A 21154-nucleotide genomic window follows, 5' to 3' on the forward strand; every position below is an offset into this window, starting at 1 on the left:
TGAGGCATCAGTAAATACACCCTATTGCATTAAGCACAACACAGCTGTCTACTGGAAACAAGAATTCAATAATGTGCTAATGGCTCGCTTTCCAAGATTTTTCCCCCTTAACTGTGAATAGATTCTTCAAACACAAAGGTGTTCAGAGAAAGGCATCCCTGGCACTTAAAACCCATGCAAATGCTAGCCTCAGATACTCATTAGTGGCTCATGTGCCACAGCAGGTGTGTTTTGGGGGTGTTGATAACACTTCATTATATTTGGAAATGGGCAATGGGAATGCCTACTACTAGAGCGTAATTCTTGCAAGTATTTTAAAGAAATGGATTCTCAAAACTAGAAAAGAAACGCAGTGAGCCCTGTGGCAATCTAAATATGCTTTGTGAGAAGAGGAGATAATAAAACATAATATGGTAGTGGCCCTGATAAGAGGAGATCATTTGGGGTTTAAAAAAAAAGGTGGGATGTTGTAGGAAGTCAAGAATATATAGCTGGAGCTCGACCCAGAGCTGAGGCTGGAAAATATTTACTCTGAGAGCCCGGACTGTCTTCCTGCTTAATACCTGGGACACAGCAGGGAAACAAGAGGTTCCAGAACCTGATTTCTGTGTGTGCCACTTGGCTCCCACCCCGGGCTGGGCAGAATGGATTCTGGAGCTCAGCAGATCAGTACACTTCTCTGCTTCAAATTTGCTCCAGGGTCTGCTATTATCAGGAGCCCAAGTTCAATCTCTTTCTTGGACCCAAATTCAAGATTTACACATTTTATTGTCAACTGCCCCCCCCACAAGATCAGTAGATAAATCCATCTAAGTAACAAAAAGCTCAGTGCATTCAGGTTAAATTCCAGTGCCCCCAAAAGAATTTCAGAAAGCTATTCTTCATCAGTTTTTTTTTTTCTTTTTTTGCGGTACGCGGGCCTCTCACTGTTGTGGCCTCTCCCGTTGCGGGGCACAGGCTCCGGACGCGCAGGCTCAGCGGCCATGGCTCACGGGCCCAGCCACTCCGCGGCATGTGGGATCCTCCCGGACCGGGGCACGAACCCATGTCCCCTGCATCGGCAGGCGGACTCTCAACCACTGCGCCACCAGTGGTTTATCAGTTTATCAGTTTTTAAGTGGAAAAATAAACAGATATCCAGCCTATCTGGAATGTAGAGACAACTCGGATAGTATTTATTTTCATGAAAATAGGAGTTACAAAGGGCAATGCTCAACACTGTATTTCCCATTAATTTCCATAAGGATAAGAGTCATGTTAGAAGCCCCTAACAAACTTAAATCATCACCCCAAATGGGTTCCTGCTACAACATTAACATGTTTAGTCAAAGTAGGCATACAATTGAAATCTGTGTTTTGAGGTTGTTAATAATTCTTTGGTAGCAGAATTATTAAAAGGGCAGAAATGCTGAGGTACACCATCTAATGGGACCACTGGGATTTCCTGTTCTGTCTCTTGGGGCAACTTCTACCTCAGGTGTCTACATTTGTAGGATCTTTTGAGTGAGATCTATCCTTGGGGGGACTCTGCACATACAGATAAACCCTGTGCTTCTGTCTGAACCTGAGTACCCAAGGACCAAGTACAAGTACCTCTCTCTGGAACTAGATTAGCCTGATGCCAAAGAGAGAAGTATATTTTGAAAGCCCAACTTCCTGAACATACTCACCCAATAGACATGGAGGTCACAGAATGAGAGATAAAGTGTAAGATATCTATTAGTGGAAGAAAATTAAACAGTAGACAAAATGCATTTTCATGAAAACAGGGTTTTCTAGATGCAGGTACCTCGTGTTGGCTCAGCGCTTATACATCTGTTGGGCATTGGGCACTCCAGCTCACAACAAAGACAATTACTTTGTCCATAGCCCAGGAACTGCTGTCCATTTACTTACCTTGTGTACAAATTGTTCCACTCTGGTCTGAAGCCCCCAGACCTCGAACTTCACGGTCACCAGCTTGTAGGAACACATGATGGGCTGATGACTATCTCTCCAGCCTTCCCTTAACTGGCCCCGTCCTGTCTTCTCTGACTTGAAGTGTTTAGGATCCTGGAGAAAAAAAAAAAAATCAAAGAAATGATAACTTAAAAGTTCAACCATCTTTTTACACGAAATAAGTGAATAAGGGAAGCCAAGCGAAAGAAACCAGTCACCCAAAGACACAGTGTCTAATTCCATGTATGTAAAATATCCAGAATAGGCAAATGTATGGAAAACGTAGATTAGTGGCCTAAGGCCGGGGGAGGGAGATAGTATGGGGATCACTGCTATGGGAACAAAGTTATTTCCGAGGTGATGAAAATTCTCTAAAATTAGATTTAAGGTGATGGCTCACAATTCTGTAAATATGCTAAAAACCATTGAGCTGAACACTTTAAATGGATGAACTTTATGGTATGTAAATTAGATGCCAATAAAGCTATGAAAATACATAAATGAAATATAAAAAATGCTATCTACTACCTCAGTAGGGTTTTTCAGGGTGTGCACTGGCTCTGGGTTTGCTGATATTCTTTTTTTTTTTGGCCATATCACGCTGCTTGCGGGATCCTACTTTCCCGACCAGGGATTGAACCTGTGCCCTCGGCAGTGAAATTGTGGAGTCCTAACCACTGGACCGCCAGGGAGTTCCCTGCTGATATTCTTGCATAAAGTAATACTATAATAATCATTATCCTGGGGCTTCCCTGGTGGCGCAGTGGTTGAGAATCCGCCTGCCGATGCAGGGGACACGGGTTCGAGCCCTAGTCTGGGAAGATCCCACGTGCCGTGGAGCAACTAAGCCCGTGCGCCACAAATACTGAGCCTGCGCTCTAGAGCCCGCGAGCCACAACTACTGAGCCCGCATGCCACAACTACTGAAGCCCACGTGCCTAGAGCCCATGCTCCACAACAAGAGAAGCCACTACAATGAGAAGCCCGCTCACTGCAATGAAGAGTAGCCCCACTCGCCGCAACTAGAGAAAGCCCACGCGCAGCAACAAAGATCCAATGCAGCCAAAAAAAAAAAAAAATCATTATCTTAACTGTGTTTACTGAATGCACCCTGTGGGCAGGCACAGAACCAGGTATTACATTATGCTTCCCCTCAACCAGATTTCTTTGCCCTGGGGGTTGTGGGAGGGCACCAGGTGCATGTGTGGTCTGAAAGGTATGGCCTGTGTGTGATTGCAGGGCACTTCCCTCCACTCAGAGAATGGACTCAACTCTACTTGGATGATCTCTGTTCCCTGACTTTCCTCCAGGGTCCTTCCTTACTTGTATCAGTGGCAGGAAGATGGTGGGTCTGGGGGTAGACAGGGACCAGAGTGGGACACATATATAATTAATGGAATACAGAATTGACAAAAGGGATTCTGGAAGGGAGTAAGGAAAGAAGGATGAATAATAACTACCCCAAGGAAATAAGTAATTCTGGGGAGGGAGGGACTTGAGTGTGGGCAGCATTTTTGAATCTTTAGTACCAACTTTGCCAAGCTATATTTTTATCACCTGGACCAACCCAGAAACTGCTAATGAAATTATGTACATAGGCCTAGAAAGATTATGATAATAACATGATATATGAAAAAGGCATAAGCACAGAGTTTGGCCCATAGCAAGTGCCCAACTGATGTTGGCCATTATTGTACTTCCCAAGGCAGTCAATGAAGCCTCTGATCCTCAGCCCTACAGTCCAGGGTAGAGATAGCAATGCCTTTCCAAAGCACCCTGGAATTGCTGGTAAAAGATGTGATGTTTAAGACCATGGGACTAATTCCTGCCTGACCTGTATTCCTACACCACAAAATGTGCAGTGGTTAAGAATCTACCTGCCAATGCAGGGGACACAGGTTTGAGCCCTGGTCCAGGAAGACCCCACATGCTGCGGAGCAACTAGGCCTGTGCGCCACAACTACTGAGGCTGCGCTCTTGAGTCTACAAGCCACAACTACCGAAGCCCGCGTGGCACAACTACTGAAGCCTGCACACCTACAGCCTGTGCTCCACAATGAGAGAAGCCACCGCAATGAGAAGCCCGCGCACTGCAGCAAAGAGTAGCCCCCGCTCGCCACAACTAGAGAAAGCCCACGCGCAGCAACGAAGACCAAACAGAGCCAAAAAAATTAAAAAAAAAGAACAAAGAGAGAAGGCCAGTAAATGAAGAGATATATCACCAGGGAGACTATGGGAGATAATCTCCAAAGATGGCCCCCATCAATTCCCTCCCTCACTATGCCTGTAAGAGGTGGAGGCTACTTCCCCTCCCCATGAATCTAGACTGCTCTGTGACTTGCTTTGACCAAAAGAATGTGGCAGAAGAGACACTGTGTCAGTTCAGGTCTTTAAGAGAAGCTGGAAACGGGAAGTCTGCCACAATGTAAAAAATCTCAATGTAAAAAATCTAGCTTGATCACCCTGAGACCACCATGCTGTGAGGAAGCCCAAGCCTGCCATGTGGAGGGCCATGTGGAGAGATGCTCGCTCATTCCAGCTGAGAAGCCAGTACATGAGCAAAAGAGCCGTCTTTGATATTTCAGTCCAAGCATATACCACGAGGAACAGAAGATCCTGCCCAGCTAAGCCCAATCGAGATGGCAGAATTGTGAGAACTAATACATTGTTGTTTTAAGCCACTGAATTCTTGGATGAATTGTTACTCAGCAAGAGATAACAAAACAGGAGCATCAAATGGATTCCAAAACAGATGCAATAACTGGATCTCCAAAGATGAAGAGAAGGAATGCTGCTCTCTTTTTTCCCAGAGCTCACCGGAAGTTCATACAATTAGCTACACCCTTGAAAACTATACACAAGGAAATGTACGGCTGCCAAGCAGTTCCTGAAACAGGGGAAGCTGGTTTCTTTTCCCACCTGCCCTTTGACTTTCCCGCAAGAGGCAAGTGACGAGGATGATTATCAGCACACAGACAACTATCTTGAGGCTCAAAAGACACGACCTCCAGGCTGTGGCCGACCAGAACACACACAGGCAAACCCTCGTGAACCTGAGTGGAGCTTATCCTACTCTGGTTAGCAACTGGGTAAATAAAGGACAGTTGCAGTGCCAGCGAGCAGTTGAAAGCAAGAGGGCAAAGTTCCTGGCAACCCAGACATTTAAGAGACAAAGGACCCAGTCAACAAAGGAAGTGTGGCCGTGGCCTGAGCTGCTTTCACTTGTCTCAGGTCCTGTGCACTGGGCCTGAGAGAAGCCTGAAGATGGAGGCCCCTGGGTCAGCTGGCTGCACCCCACGCTCCCCTCCCCAACGTGAGTCCCCGATTCATGGACTAGCCTCGGCTTGTTCCTTCAGCCAGCCACTGTGGATCTTGACATGATACCTATCCTAGAATCTTCGTGTAGATTCCACACATCTCAAGAATAACGTTAAGACTCTGTAATATTAAACGTGGAACACCGGCGGATTGCATTTCCAAAGCAATTAAGAGTTGTGGGGCCTCACAGCAAACTTCACTTCTGAATAAGACCTGAAAAGTACTGCCTGCAAAGTGAAAACTACGCAGACACTTAAATTCACATGTGGCTCCCGATCGAACCACAAAATTATAAAATGATATCAGGCATTCGTGAAACAGAGCTTTGGGAAAAGGCTAGATGGGTATGAGAAGTGTGCTGTATTTTCAAGATGCGGAATGGGATTTTTAAACTGGAAGTGGTAATTTGACTTCATACCCTCGGTTTTATGGATAAGGATACTGAGGCCTGAGAAGATGAAATGTTTTGTCCCCAAACCACGGGCACTTGGTAACAGAGCTGGGACAAGAATCCCCGCCTCCCCTAATTCTAGCCCAATGTTCTTTCCAGTACATTTACTTTGAATATTAAACAGCGAAAGGGTGTTTTTGTTATAGCCAGATGCCAAAGAAGCAATTAACAATTGGGCTTTTTATGGCAACAGTGTGTTGATTTTTTGCGAGTCTGGTGTCATATCCACAGCTACTGATTTCATCTAGTAAACCTCATACATGGCCTATAATTAGGGATTCACTTTCAGAGAGCTGGAGGGAAGTACGGGAGAGGGATTTACCAAAGGACTCCTTTAATCAAAACTCAAGATCAGAAACGAACATCCAGCTGAATACCTTTGAATGACAATGAGCAAAATAAATAGATAAACTAATACAATTTAAGAAATCAAACCACTGGGTCTGATCTGAAGTATTCTGGTCACTGCAAACTTTCTGCCTTTTCCCCTCCCCCTCTATTTCTCCTCCCCACCTTCCCCCCAAATACTCATTCTTCTGGAAATTATTATCTTCGACTCTCATTCTCTCACTTGAGTTTGTGAACATAAATATCTAAATTGCCCCATTCATACAGCAGTCGATCTTTCTTACAACTTTTATTTTTTAATTTTCTAGTTTGTATTTCTTTCTATAGCTGCTATAGTATTTTTTCATTTTTAATAAATTTATTTATTTATTTTTGGCTGTGTTGGGTCTTTGTTGCTGTGCACGGGCTTTCTCTAGTTGCGGCGAGCGGGGGCTACTCTTTGTTGCGGTGCGCAGTCTTCTCATTGCAGTGGTTTCTCTTGCTGCAGAGCACGGGCTCTAGGCGCGCGGGCTTCAGTAGTTGTGGCACACAGGCTCAGTAGCCGCGGCTCGAGGGCTCTAGAGCGCAGGCTTCGGTAGTTGTGGCACACGGGCTTAGCTGCTCCGCAGCACGTGGGATCTTCCCGGACCAGGGCTCGAACCCGTGTGCCCTGCGTTGGCAGGCGGATTCTTAACCACTGCGCCACCAGGGAAGCCCTGGCCTAATTTAAAAGGACATAAAATTTGACTTTAGTGTGACTGAGAGATTATGCATCTCCAAACTCTTGCTGGATCCCAACCCGGTGCAATCAGAAAACACAGTGAAAGTTCTCTGTAGTGGGTTGGTGACCCCCCCACACCAAAAGATATGTCCAAGTCCTCATCCCTAGTACCTATGAATGAGATCTTCTTTGGGAAAAAAGGTCTTTGCAGATGTAATGAAACTAAGGCTCCGGAGACGAGCTCATCCTAGATTAAGAGGGTGGGCCCTAAATCCAATAACAAGTGTCCTGATAAGGGACAGAAAAGAAGACACAGAAAGGAGGCCATGTGAAGTTGGAGGCAGAGGTTGGAGATATGCAGCTACAAACCACAGAACTCCTGGAGCTGCCAGAAGCCAGAAGAGGCAAGAAAGGATTCTTCCCTAGAGCCTCACCGTCACTAAGAACTTCTGTCCTCCAGAACTGTGAAAGAAACCTCTGGGGGTGAGGAGTATGGTTAAATCCCCAATGCTTCTGATCAAATCAGTCTTGGGTGGGGTCTGTGCATCCAGGATTTCAAAAGCTCCCCAGGTGATCCAAACATACAGCCAAGGTTTAACCACTACCATAAGGTGCAAATGTCATCTCTGTGCTCCACACGCGGAGCCTGAAGCTCAGAGGTGATTGCTGACTTACCCACAGTTCTCCAGGCCTCAGGCTCAGGTCAACCTGACTCCCAGACCTGGGCTCCCTGCTCCTAGACCACGTGGATTCTCATCTGAAGTTCTGGCACAGTCTGTCAGAGGGGGCTTCAGTCTCCTCATCTGCAGGATGGTGTTAATACTAATTCCCTTGTGGGACTGTTGCAAGGCTTAAATTGGATAATGTCGGTGAAGTCCCCAGCCCAACACCCAATAGGTGATGCATGATATACAGGAGATATCCCAGGGCTTTAAGAAGCACCTGATACTGAAACATCCTTAAGAGATTTCAATTTCCTCAAATCTCACTTAGCTCCTCAGGAATATCTTAAGCGCTGTAGGATTATTTTTACTTTATTGTTATCCTGTGGTTGAGTGTATAGAAAAATAAGTGCCAAAAAATATGGCTGCCCACCATAATGCTGGAGTTCTTGTGTCAGTGAGAGGCAGGGTGGGCATTTCCATTTTCTGGAGGCTGCTACCTGTCAGTGTCCATTAAATATGGTGGTGGAAGAAATCCCAAGAAAAGGGTTTTTGCTTATTGGACTCTCATGACTAGGTTCTGGGCCAAGGACAAATGATAGTCTTCAATCTTAGAATCAATTCCTTTCCCTCTTTCTCTTATGTTTCAGGAACACTGTTCCAAGTTGACAAAGCAGAGAGCAAAGCAGATTGCCCTACTGTAGGCTGCTCCCTTAAAGGAAGGAATTTTACTGATTTCACCAAGGTTCTGGAACCACATAGGGGCACACAAAGGAGCTGGTCCATCCAAGCTGGGAGCTTCCCTGGCAGGTGGACACACTGGGCAGCTATCTCCCCATGTCAGGATGGGCCAGCCTTGAAGCCCGACAACTTCGAGCATCTCAGGCGTTATATAAAATCTTTCTTCCTGAAGAGTTGAGAACGACACAGAGATAAATGCAATCCTTTCCTTCCAGTCATCATCCAAGCCAGGGTGGAGCTTGTTTCCCTAACGGGGAGCCTAGCTGTATAAGTTTGCTAGAGCTATCATAACAAAGTACCACCCACTTAACAGCCACTTTGAATTAGCCACCCACAAACTGCGTGGCTTAACAGAAATTTATTGTCTCACAGTTCTGGAGGCTAGAAGTCTCAGATCAAGGTGTCAGTAGAGCAGGTTCCTTCTGGGGCTTGTAAAGGAGAATCTGTTCCATGCCTCTTTGCTAATTCTGGTGGTTTGGTTTGCTGGGAATTCTGGTGTTCCTTGACTTGTAGATGTACACCCCGGTCACATGGCGTCCTCCCCGTGTGTCTTCACATCGTCTTCCTTCTGTGCATGTCTGTCTCTGTCTCTAAATTTCCCCCTTTCATAAGGACACAATCATATTGGATTAGAGCGCACTGAACCTCATTTTCATTTGATTACCTCCGTAAAGACCGTATTTCCAAGTAAGGTCACACTCTCAGGTACTGGGGGTCAGGACCTCAACATATCTTTTTCTGGGGAACCAGGCCAACCTCTAACACCAAGTCAGAGAGGTTTTCACAAGGGAAGTCTTCTAGATCACCCTGTAACTCTTCCACAGCTTGTTCACCTACTCGGTCAATGCTCTTGCCTTGAGGGCTCTGCCCAGCAGCTGGCTAGCTGGGAACGCACCAGGCTGCAAGTTCCTCCAGCTGGGGGGCTTCTAAATTCACCCCCAGTGAGAGCTCTGGCTCTGGATCCTATCGGTGCTCCCCAGGCTTGGCAGATGGCAACTTGGACCTTTGTCATTAAAGCCCATCTTTATGGAGGGAGCCGCGCTAGTGCCAGGGCTTCTCCCCGGGGCCAGATGGACCTCGCTGGTCACACTTCCTTCCGTGCGGGCGTATCTTCTTTAGAAGGCTTCCTCTTTCCTCTCCCCGGGGTCAGTCACACCTTCAAATTTCATCCATCTCGCACTTGGACAAAGCAGAGCAAAGGTGACGCTAAGGGCTTTGATTAGTGCAGCCCATGCGAAACTGTGTCCCTGGGTTTGTCAGGATCAGTCTCACACCCGGGAGGTGCCAGGAGAAACCCGCAGGAGATCTCAACCTGGCTGGAGCGCAGCTTGCATCTCAGAGGCAATATTATTAGCCAATGTTCACTGAGATATAAAGTCTCCAGTCTCCGTGATTAATTACGCTTTCAATTTGAACCACAAAGGACTATAGCCAACAGGGGCGTGCCCTGTTAACTGAAATTAGAAGTCTTTGATAAATGTTAAATGAAAAAGGGCTAAGCAGTAACTGGCTAGGAATTGCTATATTATGTAACCATAATGCTCAGCCCTCAAATAGAGATGAACTAACCAATCTGAAAAATATCAGATTTTTTCCTGCATTCAGGAACTTTTCCTGATGACTCCAAGGTGGTATTATTCTCATTCCCCTTCAATGAATGGCCGTTTCAACCAGCTAAAATTTAGCCGCAAATTTGGACCAACATTTCTTAAACCTGAATCCTAAAAGGGATACGCATAAGAATTAAAGCGCTTTCAAAGAAGCTAGTCCCAACAGACCACATATTAAAGGATCCCGTTCATATGAAGCATCTAGAACAGGGAAATCTAGAGATAGGAAGATTAGTGATTGCCTAGGGCTGGGGTGGGATTGAGGATAAAAGAATAGGGGGTATGATAGCTAAAGCATACAGGGTCCCTGGGACTTCCCTGGTGGCGCAGAGGTTAAGAATCCGCCTGCCAATGCAGGGGACACGTGTTTGAGCCCTGGTCCGGGAAGATCCCACATACTTGCGGAGCAACTAAGCCAGTGCGCCAAAACTACTGAGCCTGCGCTCTAGAGCCCATGAGCCACAACTACTGAGCCCGCTCACCTAGTGCCCGTGCTCCGCAACTAGAGAAGCCACTGCAATAAGAAGCCCATGCACCGCAACCCTGCTCTCAGCAACTAGAGAAAGCCCGCGCGCAGCAACGGAGACCCAACACAGCCAAAAAAAAAAAAATTCATACAGGGTATCTTTACTGGGTTGATGAACATGTTTTAAATTTGACTGTGGTGATGGTTACCCACATCTGTGAAAGTACTAAAATCCACTGAATTCTACACTTTAAGTGGGTGAACTGTATAATATGTGAGCTAGGTCTCATAAAGGTGTTAAAAAAAAAAAGCCAACAGCACTAAGGAGCTTTCATCACAGTGCACTTGAGAACTGGCCAAAAACTTTACTTAAAAGGTCACCTGCTATGCATCAGCTTAAAAAAAAAAAAAATCCCAAATGCAAATTGTAGCCAGAAGCAGCCAATTCTTGCTTTGTTAGCAGTTAATACCTAAAGTGCTATTTTTAAAGCATTTGCTCTTGGCACTAGCGTGTACTGCAAACACGGAGTGATCTGTTAGTCCTCTGCAAAGCAACTCTTAAAGGAGCTTGACTCAGAAGGTGTGTCTGACATGTAGAAAGGCAGAGAAAAAGGTGGCTGGGTGGGGGGAGTGTTTTGGTGGGTGTTCTGAGCCCTTCTCGGTTCTAATTCAGGGCCGGGAGAACTCAAAACTCTCTACCTGAAGAAGAGGAAGATTAAAATGGAAAATTTGAGTACAAACCACAAAACCACTGAATAGTCAGCAGCCTCTAGCCCTGAGGGTGACCACTGGTGATGCCTTTTGGGGGGGCAGGGAGGAGATGAAGGCAGAAGAGAACCCTGAGAGAGGTGGTCAGGAGAAAGTGGAGGATGGAAGGAGGGGGAAGTCGCCGCACTAGCTAATGGTCATCAAATGCTTGCTGGGTACCAGAGCCCGGGTCGAGCACTTCAGATATGCTCTCTCATTTAATCTTTGTGGTATAAGAAATATATGTGAGGTGACTTAGGGTGCAGCCCTTAGATAGCCTCACAATGGGGCTGGTCCCCAGAAAGATCAAGGGCTTAGACCGCTGACCTCTGGGGAAGGGAGAAGAGGGAGGCTGGCGATTGAAATATACAAATTCTTGACAGTGAGATCTGGAGAGCTTCCAGGTTGGTGAACACATCACTGTGCTGGGGCGGGGGGGTGCAGTGGGCATGCCTGGAGAGGACGTGCAACCTTGTACCTCCCTCCCTCATCCTTTGCCCTGTGCATCGTTTCCTTTTGGCTGTTCCTGAATTGCACTCTTTCTAAAAAACTAGCAAATGTTTGTTTGTTAAACATAAGTCCAGTGGTTTCCTGATTTCTGTGAGCCTTCCCAGCAAATTCTCGAACATGAGGTTGACTTTGTGGGAAGGAGTTAATACTAGTTAATACTGGTTAATGTGGTGGCCCTGGACTTGTGACTGGCATCTGAAGTGGGAGTGGTCTTGTGGGACTGAGTCCTTGAACTTGTGCTATGTGATGCTAAAGCCAGGTAGTGTCAGAACTGAAGTGAATTGTTGACACCGGGTTGGTATCAGAGAATTGGAGAATTTGTGGGTTTCAGGGCAAACATCCTGGAATTCTCCTGACTACAAACCTCTAAAGTAGTACATTATTATCTTCATTTCGTATAATGTCCAAAGGAACGTCCCCATCCTACTCCCAGACTCACTCTCCACAGCTCCATCTGAGCCCTTGCCATGGGCTCCTTCCACAAGCCTCCTCCTTCAGAAATCTCCATATGGGCAGCAGGCATCAATCAATCTCTGTGTTCCCCTATGAAGTCCTGGGGCCACTTTGCAGCCTCGCCCCAGTCTCCCTGGATGGTGGAGCTGCGTGTGGACCTGCAGGTTCCCAGCTCAGCAAATAGTCAGCCTTTTTTTTTCTTTTGCAGATGCTCCAGTTTCTGTAATTAATTCTCTTGGAATTCTCCTGTCACATGGCTTTGGGGTTAGGCAATAAGTGTACCCCCAATGATTCTGAGAACTCCCCTCCCCCATCTTCAAATACAGACTAGGAATGGAGAGGAGATGGATGATGGGTGCCATGGCGAAAGGGCCAGCTGGGCTGTCTGGGCCAGCCCTGGGGAGTCCCTGGCCTCAGTGATGAGCGGCTGCCCGGGGAATGTGGCGTTGTAACTCCTCTTTGTCCCCAGCTTTGGGCCTGGCTCCCAATTTCAGAGCAACAAGAGGCGGCTCCCTAATATCCTGTTACCTGAAGCTACTCTGTTCCTTTTGGCACAGATATGACTGTATTTTCAAGATCACCTCTAATCAAAACCAATAAAGTTATTCAAAGACCCACTGGAGAGAACCCCGCCTTATGTTGTGTGACAGTGAGAGGCTAGGCACCAGCGTCCTAATAGCCAGGGAGCCAATCTCTCCCCAGAAAGGAGGGCGGTTAGGACCTGGCTCGTTGGCAGACTCTGAGCTGGGACTTCGTGTTGTGGACTGTCCCTGCTCACTCTGATCTTAGCTGTGCTGTTTGGACACAGGCTATGAAGCATTAATAACCGTATCATATATCCATACTGAGGATATACAATTTTGCCCACAGATAGTGTAAGTTTCTGAAATCAAAAGCTGATAACAGGGGGCTTCCCTGGTGGCGCAGTGGTTAAGAAGCCACCTGCCAATGCAGGGGATATGGATTCGAGACCTGTTCCGGGAAGGTCCCACATGCCGCGCAGCAACTAAGCCCGTGCGCCACAACTACTGAGCCTGCGCTCTAGAGCCCGCGAGCCACAACTACTGAAGCCCACGTGCCACAACTACTGAAGTCTGCACACCTAGAGCCCATGCTCCGCAACAAGAGAAGCCACCGCAATGAGAAGCCCTCGCATCGCAACGAAGAGTTGCTCCCTCGCTCGCGGCAGCTAGAGAAAGCCCATGTGCAGCAACGAAGACCCAACGCAGCCAATCCGTCAATCAATCAATCAATTAAAAAAATTTTTTTTAAAAAGCTGATAACAGACTAAGAAATATTCTCGATCAGTTGCAACATGGCAACGGTGATCAGCACTGGATTAACTGTCCCTGAATCTAGTTTGCTCCTCATGTATGGTATTGTTTTGGGAAACTTGGACCTCCAACTTGTTGAACAGAAACTGGGATAGAGATAGTCAATAAGCCAATCACTCTGTATTTGAAGGCAATAAAGGATTTCCATTTTTAAAGCTGGAATAGATTTCAAACTGATCTTAGCTTTAGAACTCATTTTGTTTTCCCAGATATAATTATTATTTGGAATCCCAACATATAAAGAAGGTAAAAACGATGAGTGGATTCCTTGGACTGTTTCAACCTTCACTGTTTGACACAATATATGTCACTGTTTACTGGGCTCAGAAGCACCTCTGTGGGGCCCGGGGTTCTGTGGAGCAGAACTGAGTGGGGGACCAAAAAAGCTTTGCAACGAGACACGCGTGGGTTTGAATTTCTGCTCCAGCAACTACTACCTGTGTGAACCTGGGCAAGTTATTTAACTCCAACACTGCTGAGGGGATGATAAAAATGAGAAAAGGAATGTTTCCTAAACTGGTGTCTGTGGGTGTATTCTTTGGGGGCTATGACTTTTATTTTTTCTTTAACGGGTTCCTGTATTACTCTGCTGTGGGATGGCCACGTTTTGTTTTTTCCAGACCAGGTTTGTTTTGGCCAACCCACTATTTTCTAGAATGTTCACAAGGAGGAAAACGTTCCTAAAAGATGGGGAGTTGACTTCCATCAGATCATTAAACCTAAGGAGGGTAACCAAGGGACTGGAAAGGCCCTTCCTCTTACTTACTCTGTCTTTCCCTAAGATCCTCCATTCACATGGTCAGTGAGACTCCGGGTTAACGAATTACATTTTAGGAGGAAACAAATTTCCTAGAGTGCTTTATAAAGACAGACAACAGTGTTTGTAACTTCAGCTTTGCCTGAAGGGGCCAGCTTGGTGGGGGAGGAGAAGCACAACCTTTGGGGTTTGAATCAAGGCTTCCTGAAACGTCAACAAGCTACTTAGACTCTCTGAGCCTCAGTTTCCCTATCTATAAAATGGAAACAATATCTATGCTATTGAATGGTTAGCATTAAATGATATAACTGAATAAAATAACTTAGCAATGACCTTTCTTTTTCTCAAAAGTTAGTTCCTGTCCCTCTAAAGTCAGGTTTAGCAATTCTGTGAGAAATCTGTTGAAACGTATAAGGCCCAAGTTAATGAGCTGATAATTCTATGTCTTTCTTTGGGTCCCTTAACAATTAAAAAAAAGATGAAGACAAGCCACTAAATAGCACCTATTCTTTCCTGGATATTTTTGGAGCAGAAGCTGAACAGTTGTACTTGGAGTCTGAAAAAATGGAAGTGGAGGAGAGAATCACTAGGTCAGGTCTTATTTCTCAAGAGAAAAAAATATCACTTCCACCATCCCAGAGTCGCAGCCCTAGATTCTTAGAGCTAGTTGGGAAAGGGCTTGGGCAAGATCTAGCCAGAGGATCTGACGGACACTGATTACGGTCTTCAATGAAAGAAAATAAATTTGGATGAGGGTCGATCCTAAGCCAGCCCCCAACGCAGCAGCAACTTAGGAGAAAACTGCACAAATGTATATTATAAAAACACTGTTGGCTGGCAAGGAAGGCATTGAGTATGACTCTACAGATGACAGATGGTATCAGATTCTCAACAGATGGAATGAAAATCAAAGGTATTGACCCCTCCCTCGGTAGGGGATTGGGCAGTCTTCCAGGCTTACATTGCTGTTTCCTTTCGCCTCTACAAAATTAAGTAACAATAAAATGGTTTTAAAATGTGAACACGGTAAATCGAGCTTGCTTAGACAGAGCTTCCCTACCTTGAATGGATAAAGAGATGTGACAAGGTCCGGGTCCCCTTGGCCCCTGGGTGAGCAGACTGGGCCTCCTGACCCTGGGAGGTGGTCCTCTGTGACCAGGAGCTCCCTGACATGCCAATCAAAACCAATCATTTTCTATGTGCATCATGGCATGAAAAAGGTTGGGAAGCTCTCCTCTGAGGTTTTTCCCCAAACGTGATGCATTCATACACAGATCCTTGGGTCCCACCTTACTGCATCTGGCTTGGTAGGTCCAGAGAGGGTCCCAGGCATCTGCACTTTTTTAAGCTCCTAAGGTGATTCTAATCTGATTCGGGAACTCTGCTCTAAGGGACAGGAAGTCCTGGTGTTCTAATAAGGCAAAAAATAGCAGGGGCTGATGTAGGTGGCAAGCTGTGGATTTAATGCCTGTTTTCTTGAACGTACAGATGGAGGTTCTCCATGAGATGGGACTGAAGAAGAGCTTGGTTATATCTGTTCACTTCTGGCTGAAAGCCTTTCCTTTGGATCCCGCTTCCTTCTTTTAAAGTCTTAACTATTATTCTTCTAAAATACACCTGGTAAATGGCTTGTGGTAGACAGTTGATAAAATGCCCAAACTGCCTTGGGTAGCGTCCTGGGACTCCAGTGCTACAGACTGCCCCAGGTTGGCACAACAAACAGTAAATCAGCCTCTAAGGTTTCTTAGGGGTGAAGTATAAGAGGCACATGCCAGTCTGAATTCAGGTTAAACAATAACAGAAGCAATACGAACACATTTTTTTAAAAGTCTCAGCAGTACAAATGGCTCCATTTTCTGAAGGATCTTGCTGTACCTGCAGCAAATTCTGTCATCTTGTGGACTGGAGTGATTGAAACCAACCCTGTGCTTCTCTTCTGCATTCATGCCAACAAGTAAAAAGCAATATGCAAACAAACTCCCAGAGCCCCACTCATGGCAGCCACTTTCCAAAGACACTTGGGGGACTTCCCTGGCTTTGCCTTCCAATGTAGGGGATGCAGGTTCAATCCCTGGTCGGGGAGCTACGATCCCACATGCCTCATGGGCAAAAAACCAAAACATAAAAAACAGAAGCAATATTGTAACAAATTCAATAAAGACTTAAAAAAAATGGTCCACATCAAAAAAAAAAATCTTAAGAAACAAAGACACTTGGTTTCTACTGAGCAACCGTCCCAGCGACACATCTGCAGATCTCAATGCCAGTGTCAAAGCAGGGAGAAGGGAACATTTATTAAATGCTAACTGTGTGCCAGTACTGTGCATATTAATGCTTTGCCTTTCATCACATCATCTCATGGCATCTCATCTCATCTCTCCATATCCATCCACTCATTTGAACGGAGGAAGAGATTCAAGGTGGTGCATCATCATTGGTGCTGATGAAGTGCAATGGCTGTGATCACCTGGGAGGTCTCCCAAAGCCTGAGCCCCTTAGTACATTAGGGTTGAGCTCCATCTACTCAAGGAAAGCACGGGCTGGGAATCCCCATCCGTGAGTTCTAGAGGTTATCTTTCGCACAGATCCCTCTTCAACAAGCCCAATTGTTTCTCGCTTCAATGGATGTTTTGCTTGGTTGAATCCTCCCTTTTGGTACATGGGGCCATTTCCCCAAAGGCTCTTTCTATTGACTCAATGACCCAGCACCACAATCAGCAACTCCACTCCTGGCAGAGACTTAGAATCTCTGGTTTTGATCTGATATTTAGGAATTCATTTGCCTCAGTTTTGTTTGACTGACATGGTTTGGCATTTCACTACCCAATCCAATTGGTAAGATTTGGAACTGCTATTCTGGGTACCGAGCTCTGGGGAACCTCATTCATGCAAATTATTGCAGCAGTTTAAGTTGGTTATTTTTCCCCTTGAAAAATTAAAAAACAAAAATCCTTTCTCTAGGATGGAGTTGGGCACTACCGTTTTCCTAGTACTCCCAATAAAAACTGGCTTTGCTCACAACATTGCAGTAGCTCCACGTGATCAGGCCAAAAGAACAGTGTGGTTTTAAACACCAGCACTAGGCGTGGTATTTCAGTAAAACTTGGTGACCCAGCTTTCTTTTACTTGGAAGAAATGAGAACTGAAAGAGAGTACCTATTTGTTATTGGTCTAAAAATGACGCAGCCAGGGTTGTTGAAGACTGGACTACTGTTTAGTGCCCTGTTATTTCCAAAAGTTTCTTTTCATTAACAAAGTTTTATTGCTGCCAATATGGCTGAAGGTGATTTGTTCACGAAAAGAGGTAGCAGAAGAAGGAGACAAGTAAGTTGATGAGTTACAGGGTTCTAAACCTCTCGGTGTTCAGCGGTCTGCCCTCACCACCGCCCCCCCGCCCCCCCGAGAAAGTCAGTTTCTCTGGTGTGGTCACAAATTGAGACGCCTTGCAAGGTGGCTGGTGACCCTGCTTTGAAAGTTCTCAGCTACTTGCAGAATAAAAGCCAAATTCCTTGGCTTGACATTGGAGGCTCTTCTTTTCTGCCCCGGTTACTCACTGACCCTTGAACGTGCACTGGAATTCCCTACCTTTTCACCACCTTTGCTCTCACTCAGTACACTGCCTTTCCAATCTCACTTCTTCAAAATTCAGTGTGTTCCCACACAAGTGTGGATCAGAGAGTCATTTAATATAGCTTTGGAGTGGGGGGCAATTTGGCTATATCTAAAAAGATTTAAACCCACATGTCCACTGACACAACGATTTCACTTTTAGAACTTATTCTACAGAAATATTAAAACTATGCCAAAAAAATATATAGCATGAGGGTGTTGCCTGAAGTACTATAATAGCAAAAGAATGGAAACACTCTAAATGTCCACCAAATGGAGAATGGCATAATCATACACTGGCACATCATACAGTCATTATGAAGTCTGCTAGAGAGACCTGTACTGCCCCAGAAAGACGGCAATCTTATATCATTATTGAGAAAATGCATGTTGCAAAGTTGCATTGTGTGAGCTCATTTTTATAAAATAATGTCACGTATGCGTTATGTTTAATTATAAGCCCCATAAACACCAACTTTAACAATGCCCAACTTGGGACTTCCCTGGTGGTGCAGTGGTTAAGAATCCGCCTGCTGGGCTTCCCTGGTGGCACAGTGTTTGAGAGTCCGTCTGCCTGCTGATGCAGGGGACATGGGTTCGTGCCCTGGTCCGAGAAGATCTCACATGCCGCAGAGCAACTAAACCCATGCACCACAACTACTGAGCCCGTGAGCCACAACTACTGAGCCTGCGAGCCACAACTACTGAGCCTGCGTGCCACAACTACTGAAGCCCGTGCGCCTAGAGCCCATGCTCCTCAACAAAGAGAAGCCACCGCAATGAGAAGCCCGTGCACCGCAAAGAAAAGTAGCCCCCACTCACCGCAACTAGAGAAAGCCCATGTGCAGCAATGAAGACCCAATGCAGCCAATAAAAAAAAAGTGCTTCTTCCAATGGCTTTCCTTCTCATCTATTGCTCCGGCCACTTCCAGAGGCCACCACGTGCTTCCCTCTCTAATAGCACTGGCCTCATGGTGACCCTGCGAAGGGAGAGGCGCAGGGCCCTGCGATGCCGCCGCTACTGGAGACCCTTCCACTGACTATCTCCTTGCAGGCTTTCTGTGCCAGCTTTGGAGGCTATCACTGGGGAGCACTTTGGTGGTGGAGGCTTCGCCCCACACCAGTGGGCGCAGACAGTTCTTATTATCCCAGAGGTGCCCAGCGCCGCCAAATTGGAACCCATCACCAAACAGCTGCGTTATTCTCAGAAAGAAGCAGATGGACGGAGGGAAAAGGGAAAAAAAAAATGACAATAACAGCACAACAACAAACTGAACTCCACAGTGGACCCCAGCAGGAGGCAGCTGTGTTAAATCTGGCCATTTGGAGATAACTGAAATTTTTTTTTTTTTGGATAACTGAAAATTTTGACCACCCTCAACCATCAAGATATAGACCGACATGAAAATATTCTTAATTTGAGGGAACAGAGTGGTTTGGATGAAGCACTTTGTACTGAAGGGTACAGCTGAGTATGACAATATTTACTCATTTCATCTCTCTGTTCCCTTTCTGGGGCCTGTTGTACTTAGCAAACAGCATTTAATCTCTTACCCTTGACAGTTACTGGAAAAGTTAGATGTATCTCTTTGTTCGCTTCTCTCTCCCTTAAGAGAGAATTCAGCAGATATTTAGATCGGGTGTGACCAATGAACTGGCTTGTAAGGATTCCTTAGTTCAGGAAAACTCTATAATCCAGGGGGCCTGGAGGCTGAGTTCCAAAAGAGTCCCCTAGTCACCCAACTCAAAGGGAAAGCTCTAAATCAAATCCTGCCTAAAAACTTGCCTGGTACTCTCCTACCTTCAACCATACCACTTCAGGGGTACTTGCTTCTGAGACAGTCTCACATTCTCCTTCATTGCTATCCGAGTTCAAAACGTTGTAAATTTCCCTAATTTCTCCATTAGAATTATTATGCTTTATTTAACACTGGTAAAATGGAGACCTCTTTTACATCTTGCAAAATGAAGAGAAAGAGGAATTTCCTTTTTTTCTTAAAAAAAAAAAAGAAAGGATCCAGTTCAAAGGGTAGTGGAGACCAGACACGATTATGGCCTTTGTAGCCCCAGTACCTAGCACAGAGCCTGGTACACAGTAAGCACTTAATAAATGCAAACGAAAGAAATTGATGAGTCTTGCTTCTAATAGGTTTTCCTGCATTTCCTGTCCTTGGACTGGCCTACAGCAGAGTTTCTCGACTTTGCCACAGTTGGCGTTTCGGGCTGGGTAATTCTCTGCTGTGGGGCTGTCCTGGGCATCACGGGATGTTTAGCAGCACTCCTGGTCTCTGCGCACTGGATGCCATAGCAAACAACCCCTTGCCAGTGGTGACAATCGAAAATACCTCCAGACGTTGCCAGATGACCCCTGGGGGGCAAAACTGGCCTTAGTTGGAAACCGCTGGTCTATAAACTCCCCTTTGCTTTACATAAATCAATGAAGATTTTTAAAAAACAAAGCACAACACATCCTCTACTTCTAAACTTCCTCCCCCAGAAAATGACATTTCCTTTTTCTTTTTCCCCCTTTCTACTCAAGGCTGAACATTTAGAAACTGCGTATGACTCCACATTCGTGTCTCTGGGGGGGAGCTGCGGAGACAGACCCCTGGAAGGCCACTAGAGATGCCACTTTTTCTGGTCCCTCTTGATCTTGTAATGGAAGCTGACCCCTAAAAACGACTGCAGTGAATCCAGGAGGAAGAGCACTGGACCTGAGGCAACACCAAAGGCCTCTGAGTTAGAGCTCCCTAAGCCTGACTTTTGGAGACTGTCCAGGCTGGACCAGTCCTGGAGGCTGGGTGTTGAGATTTGTTCCTGCATCGCAAATGGCCAACTCAGCTTTGCAGGTGTGGGCTCACTGCCCGTGTCCTCTGAGGGCATGCTACAACTGATCGGCCTAAGTTCCTCCTTCCTGGGTTGGGATTTTCACCTTGAAATTCTGGCAGAGCATCAGAGGGATGGGCACCTTGGCAGAAGAAAGAACGCACGTATCGACCACATAACAAGTACAACCTGCTCAGACACTGGCTTCTCTTCGTCTTTGCTGCTTGGGTGGTGCTGATGTGACTTGATGCAAAGAGCTTCATGACTCTAATGGGGGCAGGGCCTTGGTGGGGCCCTGTGGAGGTGCACCTGGAGGTGCTCTCTGGGCCCGAGAAATCACACTGTTTTCTTTTTTTTTAAACAATGCAGTGCTGCCCTGCGGAGTCCTGCCACAGATAGGAGAGAAAAACTTGAGATTAAGAGGTTCTTGGGAGCTGCAGCTTAGGCCCCTGATGTGTCTGGGAAACAACGGCACCACAAAATGAGAATAAAGAGAGCGCTGGGCTGAGCTACCAGCCGATGCTGAGTCTCCGGAGTCCTTCTGAAACTCTGCTTAGTGGGGGCCCTTGTGCCACCAGGCAGAGGGCACCCAGCGGAAAACTTCCAGCTCTGGTCACCTTAGTGAGAGAGGCATTCTTGCCTCATGTGGTTCGGAGGTTTCCAGGGACAAATGGAAAAAGAAAA

General features: G+C 46.1%; 1 protein-coding gene across 3 annotated transcripts in view; it reads right to left on the reverse strand.

Moving 5' to 3' along the window:
* Positions 1-21154, reverse strand: part of PITPNC1 (phosphatidylinositol transfer protein cytoplasmic 1) — a 258196-nt gene that overhangs the window by 19247 nt on the left and 217795 nt on the right. For all 3 annotated transcript variants that reach the window (XM_032615787.1, XM_032615786.1, XM_032615785.1), the window contains one exon: positions 1897-2052. In XM_032615787.1, the coding sequence (XP_032471678.1) occupies positions 1897-2052 (156 nt within the window). The remainder of the gene's footprint in view (positions 1-1896; positions 2053-21154) is intronic.

Source organism: Phocoena sinus, chromosome 20, assembly GCF_008692025.1.
Source record: "Phocoena sinus isolate mPhoSin1 chromosome 20, mPhoSin1.pri, whole genome shotgun sequence".
Classification (NCBI taxonomy): domain Eukaryota; kingdom Metazoa; phylum Chordata; class Mammalia; order Artiodactyla; family Phocoenidae; genus Phocoena; species Phocoena sinus.